Here is a 10,176-nt window from a genome sequence, read left to right on the forward strand (position 1 = left end):
GACGTACTGTGCGTTCAGAGATGCTCTTCTGCCTACCTTGGTTGTAACGGGTGGCGATTTGCGTCACTGTTGCCTTTCTATCAGCTCGAACCAGTCTGCCCATTCTCCTCTGACCTCTGGCATCAGCAAGGCATTTCCGCCCACAGAACTGCCGCTCACTGGATGTTTTTTCTTTTTCGGACCATTCTCTGTAAACCCTAGAGATGGTTGTGCGTGAAAATCCCAGTAGATCAGCAGTTTCTGAAATACTCAGACCAGCCCTTCTGGCACCAACAACCATGCCACGTTCAAAGGCCACAAATCACCTTTCTTCCCCATACTGATGCTCGGGAGAACTGCAGGAGATTGTCTTGACCATGTCTACATGCCTAAATGCACTGAGTTGCCGCCATGTGATTGGCTGATTAGAAATTAAGTGTTAACGAGCAGTTGGACAGGTGTACCTAATAAAGTGGCCGGTGAGTGTAGATAGGAGATAGATATATATGAGATACATAGATAAACAACATTTGAAAAGTCCAGCAGCACCAAGATTGCCAAATAACTTTGTGGGTGCAAACCCCAGTATCCTGGTCTTGACACACCAGATGAATATACAGGCAGTCCCCGACTTACGTCGTTCCGACTTGCGAACAACTCGTAGTTACGAACGGGGATTTCACCAACACAGAAAGTCTGCAGGAATCTTGTGCAAGTGTAATCCCCGTTCATGCAGCTTGACTCTCATCCAGCGCAGGCTGCAACATGCTACAAGTGGCTGCCAGGGAAGATTACAGGTATCCAAGGTACCCACAAAATCTTTATTGCTGCTCTTTCTTCTAGCGCAGGCAGCGGCTTCAGCACTGTATCCTCCTGCAAGCCGCTGCCATACGCGATCGCGGGTATACATGATGATACCCGCGATCGCTTGCAGGAAGATACAGCGCTGAAGCCACTGTCTGTGCCAATGAAAGAAAAGCTATAAAGATTGCCCCTCAGTACTGTCACTTCTTTGTTAAAGTGCAGCAGCTTCACTATTCCTCTGCAAGACGCTGCCTCTATTAATCATTGCAGCATCTTCATTATGCTCGTGAAAGCCGCTGCTATGTGCGATCCCAGGTATCCAAGGACGCGTTCGCGATCTAACTAGCACAGTGTTACTCTCTATCTATACGCTGTCCACAGTAGTCTGTCATACAAAACAAAAAAAAAGTGTCTGGAGTTACTGTACATCTACAGGATATATAGTTCCGACTTACATACAAAATCGACTTAAGTACAAACCTATAGTCCCTATCTCGTACGTAACTCGGGGACTGCCTGTATCCAAGAAAAAAATTAGCCTGCACTCCAAGGTAAATGTGAAAAAATGGACGGGAGCTTTATTAGCCCAAGTGCAACGTTTCAGACCCTGTTCAGGATCCTTTTTCAAGTGTTTCGGCTCGAAAAAAGGCTCCCTTCGAGCCGAAACGTTGCTGCACATGGAATAAAAGGAAACTACTTTTTTACCACAATTGGACTCGGGGGTGCTGCTTGCTTTCATTTTTTGTACCTATGGAGGACCTTTACCCAGTCCTAACAGCCGGCACCCATGTTTGTTGTGTGCTGCTTGGACTTTCTATTGATGGATATGAGATATGATTAGACACCATAGGATAATATTACTTGCAGCTGTTACCTGTTCTACCTATAGCTCAGTCCCCGCCCCTGACATATATGTTGTCATTGTGACTCAGCACAAGTGGCCTGTATATACACCGGTTACTGGAAGACACGGAGCAGACAACTTCTGGAAGATCTCCACATCACAAGTAAGAGCCGGCACCTGGTGCTATCGCTGCTGCTTCTGCACATCTTTTACATCTCTAGGTTTATTTATCTGCAGCAGCGCCACTCACGCCCAAAGGCTGCGCCTGGTACTGCAGCTTGGTTCTCCTTACTATCAGAGCCACATTCACGAAGACCATGCGCCGCTCTTCAATAATCCGGAGCGCTCTGCACATGGCAGTTACATAACTATTGTCCTTGTAGCTGCCGGTCCTCATTGTTATTTAGTATCTTCCACCCCCTGGATTCCCCCAGCACTGCCATAAAAACCATAAAACAATAAGAATAATATGATAAGCTGAAGACATCCTGCAGTTATGTTATTCTGTAGCAAGAAGTGACTATGGGCTGGTTATTGAGAACAGCATAAAAGACACCCCCTACTGGCTGTCCTTAGTACTGTAGCTCATCCCATTAACGGGAATACTGCAATACCACAAACTGCCAATAGTCATGAGTGGCGCTGTTCCATCACAAATGTCAGATGTTCTGAAGGTAACTTCTTTATTTTTTTTTGGTTTCTAGTGCCTGAGTATACACTTACCTACTTCCCAGTTAGAGGTAAGTTAAACTTCATCTACGATGATAAAGATTTATTTCCCATAGTCATTCTGGGAAGTTCAGCAAACACAAGGATGGAACATGAGTGTATGAAAACTTTCTAAGCAGGGCTGAACCTACACAATGGGGCAGATTTACTTACCCGGTCCATTCGCAATCCAGCGGCGCGTTCTCCGTCGAGGATTCGGGTCTTCTGGCAATTCACTAAGGTAGTGCGCCCGATGTCCACCGGGTGTCGCTGCTGCGCTGAAGTCCGTCGGAGTTCACCATCCGTTGCTGGGTGCAGGTAAGTGCGTGTCAAGCGGCACTTTTTTTTTTAAAATTCTGAATTTTTGCGAACCCGTCGGGTTTTCCGTTGCATGCATGCCGGTGCCGATGCACGTGCGCCAAAAACCCGGGGCAATTCGGCGCACATTGGTAATTTTCAGGAAACCCGACGAAAAAAAGCGATTTGGGCCCTTGCTAAAAGACCATGAGGCGGACAATAGATGCCCCCTCTCTGCCCCATCCAGTATTAATATATCAAGTCATTTGTCTAGTAGGGTTGAAGAGACACTACTTTTACTTCTCCTTTCCTGCTTTAGAGTAGGTGACTGCAGCCCTCATGCTGCCCCCATCTTGCTGCAGGTTCTGCTGCCTGAGACAAGAAGCTCAACTCACCTCATGGCTAATGCCCCCTGGCTCTAAGTCATGAGATCTTTGCAGAGCACGTCTCCCACGAATTCCCTTAGAGATGGTCTCAAACTTTCAAAGAAGCTCATATAGAGTAGGAGCAGATATTTGGGTTCCTGCTGAGTAGAAGCACCATGACTGGAGATATGGCCCTGACAAAACAGTAGTAACAAGTAGGGACAAGAGGGACAAAGAGCGTTACTCATGGTCGAGGACCTGCGGGGGTGGCACAAGGTTATGCTTCATGTAGACTGTGGTGGCACAGCAGACACATTGAGGAGTTTATTAGATACCACACTGGTCATGTAAGATCCCAGGACACCCAAGGATAAGTTACTGGAGTTCTGTTGGACTGTTCTTACTAACAAGAAGACCGGGAATTTATCGCTTCTATACGTCTCTCCAGGAAGGGCCGAGGCCATCAGACTGCTGCTCGCTGACCAGGGGGCTTCATGGAACGAAGTTGCGGTGCAGTTTGGAGACTGGTTCTCTGGAAACAGTGACCTCAAGAAGAAAGCGGTGAGATACTCCCTGTGACTTGTGACCATATCCCCGAAGTGTTCATCACGGGGGGCTGAATGGGGTTTACATTTTATCATAAAGCAGACAAATTTAAGAAGAACCTCAACCTAATATCAACTCCTTTTCTTGGTGTTATTTGGTGGAGGGGGAGCACTGTGCCATGGTGGTCTACAGTTGGTTATTTTTATTGTAGGTTCCTTCGGTGACCTTTTACAAATGGTTAATGTGTCTTTCAGGTTTTTGGCCAACTACCTCAATTCCAAGATGGAGACTTTGTTCTGTATCAGAGTAACACCATCCTGAGATACCTGGGCCGCGTACATGGTAAGATCTGTGCGCTGCACTACCGCGGACAGGACATAGTCACCGAAGATGGTGGAGATACTGAATATTGTAATGTTGTATCAATCAGAGATCAGCGGCAGCAACAATCAGGAGAGCGCACTGATCGACATGGTCAACGATGGTGTGGAGGACCTGAGGCTGAAGTTCGGTCGTCTGATCTTCATTGAATATGTAAGTGTAACATAGAACGTCTACCCCCTTGTGTTTGGTTTGGGGACAGATCTGTAGAATATGGGGCTGTTGGAGGAATAAGCCGACATCAACTATGGGAGGAAACATGGAGCTGCACAATTTCATTATATATCTACATCTTGAGGTCCTCTGGAAATGACAAATGTGACACAGAGCAGAAGGACACATTTAGGAAATTCTCCCTCTACTAACCTGCAATTGTCCTTTTGACCTGGACACACAATCGGTGGGCACCTGTTAGGACAGATTTGACTATATGGACATGACCAGAGTATTGTCATCTCAAACTTTTCCAACTCAACTCAAACTTGAGCACCTGCTCATAGACCTTGGCATAAGTGGCACCATGTAAACAAGCCTTTGTACCGTTCCCAGGCCCGCACTGACATCGTGGGCCTCAGACCATCAACATTTCATGACCATTGAAGGGACCCAACCTTTTTCCACTTCACCAAGTTAGGGGTTAATCTTTAACTAAAGAAGTTGTGTCCTGCTGCACATGTATACGTGCACGAAAACTATTGTGGCGTGGTTTCACCGAGAAAAATTGATGCAAATGCCTCAAAATTGTGCAGTCTAATTGTGCTCTCTGACACTTTTGATAAATTTCCCCCATGGCTCTTTATTTTACAGGAGACGGGTAAGGAGAAATACATCGCCGATCTGCCCAATCATCTCTCAGCGTTCGAAAGGATTCTGTCAAACAATTCCAATGGAAGCAAATTTTTGGTCGGAGATAAGGTAAAATGGGGGTGTCCAGTGGTGTAACTAGAAGCTGATGGGCCCCAGTGCAAAGTCTGTGCCAGGGCCCGACTATAATGTATGGTTTATAGTACTAGTCTTCTCATATGGGAAAGTGACACCTTATGGGCCCCCAAAGCCTCTTGGGCCCGGTTGCGACCGCATCCTCTGCACCACCTCAAGTAACGCCCCTGGTGGCCTGGTGGTGTCATCGGCTAGCCCAACATGGGGCCATGTTAGGGACAAGGTGAGGTCCAGAGATAAGTATTGCAGCTAAAGATAAGTGAGTAAGGAGAGAGATGGACTCACACAAATAGCTCACCCTGGAGTGAGGCCTGTGTGCACAGAACATATGTGAGCAGGGGTAACCCTAAAATCCCTGCTGCCTGAGGCGAGCTATAGAACGGTGCCCTCTCCACCCCATCTAATAGGTCTTTTTGTAGTAAGTGGGTTCTTCGTGCAGTGTCTTACACCCGTGCTGACTTCAGGTGTGAAGATGCACTATTTTTAAGTGGCAGATCCTGCTTTGTAGCTGATAACTTCGCCCCTGACACCCCCTATCTTGCTGCATACAGTGCTGCCTGAGGCATTAGGCTCAATTCGCCTCATAGCTGGTTCTCCCCTGTACGTGAGGAGCAGCAATGGGCGTAAACATGACCTCTTTTCCTATTACAGATCTCCTATGCTGACTACAATTTGTTGGACATCCTCCACTGTCACCTTGACCTTGATCCAAAGAGTTTGGCCACGTTCCCTCTGCTCTCTGCCTACGTGGAACGAATCGCCTCCAGGCCAAAACTCTGCCAGTACCTGAAGTCTGAGGAGCGTAACAAGCGTCCCATCACCCCAAAACACAAGTGAACCCCACTTACCTGAAATGTAGCATACACACATTTATTCATACTGTAAAGTTGACATCTTTGTAATAGTGATCCTGAAATAAAATATTATGTATGTTTTTTTATCTCACAAAATGTGTGGCTTATTCTTTATAATGTAGTCACCAACTTTCCTTCAATGGGTTTTCTATGACTTAAACATTAAGGTCTTATGACTTAACTGAAGGTCTGATACACAGAGACATGCTGTGATTTCATGTGCTCAGATATATGCATGGGGTATAGTTTAGTAATGTTAGGAGCATAAACCTAAGATAATGTCACCCTGGTCACATGACATTACTTGCTGAATGCTGGGGAGGAGCTGCTGGATTCAGCCAGTGGAAGCCACACCCACTTTGACTAGAATATTGCATCTTTACAGCATCACATAGTCATTCAGTTCCCTGCTTGGTAGCTCAACTTGCGCTGCCGTGAAATTTCGCTAGACATTGGAGGGAGGGGGGGGGGTTGCTGAGGGAGCTGCTTACAAGTGCTTCGAGGGAGGTGCCCCAGAGCCTATAGTGGCTCTTGTGATGCCACCTGAAGCACTTCTACTTATGTAATGACACACAGGTGAGTCCTTACTAATTCTTTAGTGCCCTTTAGGAATCAACATCCCCTTTATCTGTGTGCTCAGCTACATTACGGAGCCATTCTGCTTCCCTAGGCTGCCATCTGCAGCACTGAGTAGGAATATTGGGGCACATTTACTGACCGGGTCATGTAGTTCTCCAAAGTGCATTGTCCAACAATTCACTAAGATCCTGCGCCCGATTTCCTGCATGTGTCGCTTCCCTGCTCAGGTCCACCGGAGTTCACTTTCTCCTTCCTGGTGCATGTAAGTGCTTGGCTTGCGACACAATTTGAAAGTTAAATCCTGCGCTCAGTCCGAATTGGTCAGATCGTCCGTCCATTTGTATCACATGGAAGCCGGCGCAGTCGCACCACAATCCAATCACATGCAACACAATCCCAAACGCAGACACGTGTTAAATACCTGTCAAAGCTGCGCAAATCCCGAAAACGTCGGAAAGTCCAACGAAAGTGCGTGAAAGTGCAATACATATTCTGTTTTGCTCCTAAACACTTATATGCTTTTATTTATGATTAAATGTAACTTTTGTGTCTTTTCCTGAGGTAAGGCAGGTGCTGATTGGCTAGTGCTCCAGACCGAGCTGAAGTCTATAAATACAGGCTCAGCCTGAGGTTCTGGGCATTCCTATTCCGATCTAGTCTACTAACCTACCCCAGGGGGAACCTAATAGTCACGTGACCTCCTCTTCTTCTTGCTTCACCCTGTTGCTCCTGATGGCTGTGGATGAGGCCTATGCAACGACAGAGCTACTGTGATACCTGCAACCCAAGCCAGTCACTCCAGTCCTAGTAACCTGCTAACCCCATACACTGTCAGCCCCAAGTGGGGATTCTCGACCCATACAAATTTTAACAAAAAGTGATAAAAAGGTCATACAGGTCAATGAAAACATCAGCTCACCCTACAAAAAGTAACACCTCACACAGCTACACTGTATACAGAACCCTGCAAGGCTGGTGCCAATTAGAAAATGGTGCCTAATATTATAAATTGCTAAAATATTTGAAATGCACTTTTATATGAATATATTTGAATTAATCTTTAGTTATCTAAATAATTTAATTGACATTTTTCATCTTTATATTCTTCTAACCAAGAATTTAAAAAAATGCACATTTCTCCCTACATTACAATACATATACAGCCCCTTTAATATCCCATAAATACAAAAATGTTTTATTAAAGGGCTTTTCCCACAAAATAAAATTCTCACATCCTAATCCCCCAGTGATGTTTACACAATAAAGATAATTTTAACCCCTTACTTTCCAATGTTACTGCTGTTTTAGCTCCTATCACTCCCTAGGCTGCTCAGTGCAAAATCCAAGGGTGTGGCCGAGGACTCTCTAAGCAGACACAATGGGGCAGATTTACTTACCCAGTCGCATTGCGATCCCGCAGTGCGTTGTCCGATGTGGATTCGGGTCCAGCACGATTCACTAACATCGTGCGCCCGAGTTCCTGCAGGTGTCGCTTCTGCGCTGAGGTCCGCCGGAGTTCACCTGCTTCTTCCAGGTGCATGTGAGTGCGTGATCTTGCGACACAAAATCTTTTTAAAATTCTACGGTTTGTCCGAATCCGGCGGATTGTCCGGCGGCCCGCCCCCTGATTTATGTGTGCCAAATTCCTGGACCATTCGGCGCAAAACGGAAATATTCGGGAAACCCGACGAAAGTGCTGCGTTCGGACCCTTAGTAAATGAGCCCCATTATGACCCATTTAGTTCTGTGGGGTGACAATGTGGTTAGATTATCAGGGGACAGGTGAATATACACTTTCATCTGACTTCTGTACTAACACACTGACACATAGAAAGAGAGAGATGAGACGCACCAGAGATGAGATGCATGAGATGAGAGGCATTGAAGACAGAGACTGACAGACATTTACACTGTCAGCTCTGCTACATCTCACAGATATGTGCCTGTCTACCCTCTTCCCCCAGATCACTTATCTGCCAGGAGTTTGCAGATTCTCTCAGAGCAGAGAGACACAGAAATCTCGGCCCCACACTGTCACACACAAATTCAAGATGGCTTCCCTGACCCTAAGTCAGAAGTTACAGGGTCGTGTCTAGGGGCAACTGAAATTGTATACACCAGGACTGATAGAGACAGGTTGCAATTATATCTGTGAAATGCTGCATTTTTGTTAATAACATTGAATTAGAGAATGTGTTATTTTGTTATCCCGAGAACATATAAGAAACTTGTCTTTGTGGGAGGAAAACCCCTTTAACTGCATAGATCTGGACGACAGAACACATCCAACCGCAGAAGTTAAATACCAGAGGCTGTCCCTAGGAGAAAAAACTCACAGTGCTTTCCCACAGTAGCCAATAGTCACAATGTCTGCCACCACTACACACACCTCCCAACTTTTGGGGCGAGAGAAAGAGGGAAAAAGCCACTCCCCCTTTTCTAAACCACGCCCATCGTTCCACCCACAAGCATAGTATAATATCGACCTTGATGGTCCCCACATAGTACAATGCCCCTTATAATACCCCCTAATGCAACTCTGCAACATATAAAACCTTTACATTTGGGTTTCCACTTTTCTCCCCAAACGTATCCATAATCCTATCTGTTCTCCTAACCCCAACCCTCCTCACATGGTGTGGTCCCTGTTCTCTATCCTCCGAATACTGTGGCCTCCTGTCCTCCAGCATCCTCCAGTCCCCCAGCCTCCTCCTGGCCTCTTCCTGTCCTCCTCCAGCCTCCTCCAGTCCCCCAGCCTCCTCCTCCTGTAGCTTCCAGCCTCCCCTGTCCTCTATTCTCCTCCTGTCCCCTAGCCTCCTCCAGCATTCTTCTTTCCTCCAGCCTCCTCCTGTCCTCCAGCCTCCTGTCCTCCAGCAGCCTCCTCCTGTCCCCCAGCCTCCTCCTGTCCTCCAGCATCCTCCAGTCCCCCAGCCTCCTCCTCCTGTAGCTTCCAGCCTCCCCTGTCCTCTATTCTCCTCCTATCCCCTATCCTCCTCCAGCATTCTTCTTTCCTCCAGCCTCCTCCTGTCCCCCAGCCTCCTCCTGTCCTCCAGCAGCCTCCTCCTGTCCCCCAGCCTCCTCCTGTCCTCCAGCCTCCTCCTGTCCCCCAGCAGCCTCCTCCTGTCCACCAGCCTCCTGTCCTCCAGCAGCCTCCTCCTGTCCTCCAGCCTCCTCCTGTCCCCCAGCTTCCTCCTGTCCTGCAGCCTCCTCCTGTCCCCTAGCCTCCTCCTGTCCACCAGCAGCCTCCTCCTGTCCCCCAGCCTCCTCCTGTCCTCCAGCAGCCTCCTCCTGTCCCCTAGCCTCCCCCAGTCCTCCAGCAACCTCCTCCTGTCCTCCAGCAGCCTCCTCCTGTCCTCCAGCAGCCTCCTCCTGTCCCCTAGCCTCCTCCTGTCCCCTAGCCTCCTCCTGTCCCCCAGCCTCCTCCTGTCCTCCAGCAGCCTCCTCCTGTCCTCCAGCCTCCTCCTGTCCCCTAGCCTCCTCCTGTCCCCCAGCCTCCTCCTGTCTCCCAGCCTCCTCCTGTCCCCCAGTATCCTCCTGTCCCCCAGCCTCTTCCTGTCCTCCTCCAGCCTCCTCCAGTCCCCCAGCCTTCTCCTCCTGTAGCTTCCAGCCTCCCCTGTCCTCTATCCTCCTCCTGGCCCCCCAGCCTCCTCTTATTGTGGCCTCCAGTCCCCTGCTGGCTCACTCATCATCAAGTTTTTGAATTTCACTGCATTTGGAATTTTTTTCCAGCTTCCCGGTACATTGCATGGTATATTAAATGGTGCTTTAGAAAGTACAGTTTGTACCGCAGAAAACAAGTCCTCGTATGTCTCTGTAGATGGAGAAATATTATGGCTTCTGGATGCTGGGGAGTTAAAACGGGAAAAAAGTGGAAAATGCT

The 10,176-nt window shown here is 47.8% G+C and overlaps 1 protein-coding gene across 1 annotated transcript; it reads left to right on the plus strand.

The window, feature by feature from the left end:
* Positions 1 to 1,669: 1,669 nt before the first annotated feature.
* On the plus strand, positions 1,670 to 5,800 carry LOC140106158 (glutathione S-transferase P 1-like). The gene is made up of 7 exons (XM_072130430.1): positions 1,670 to 1,790; positions 2,332 to 2,367; positions 3,446 to 3,558; positions 3,798 to 3,885; positions 3,974 to 4,077; positions 4,732 to 4,839; positions 5,515 to 5,800. Coding segments are annotated over exons 1-7 (636 nt in total). The 5' UTR covers positions 1,670 to 1,789; the 3' UTR covers positions 5,701 to 5,800.
* Positions 5,801 to 10,176: the final 4,376 nt, after the last annotated feature.

Source organism: Engystomops pustulosus, chromosome 11, assembly GCF_040894005.1.
Source record: "Engystomops pustulosus chromosome 11, aEngPut4.maternal, whole genome shotgun sequence".
NCBI classification, from domain to species: Eukaryota; Metazoa; Chordata; class Amphibia; order Anura; family Leptodactylidae; genus Engystomops; species Engystomops pustulosus.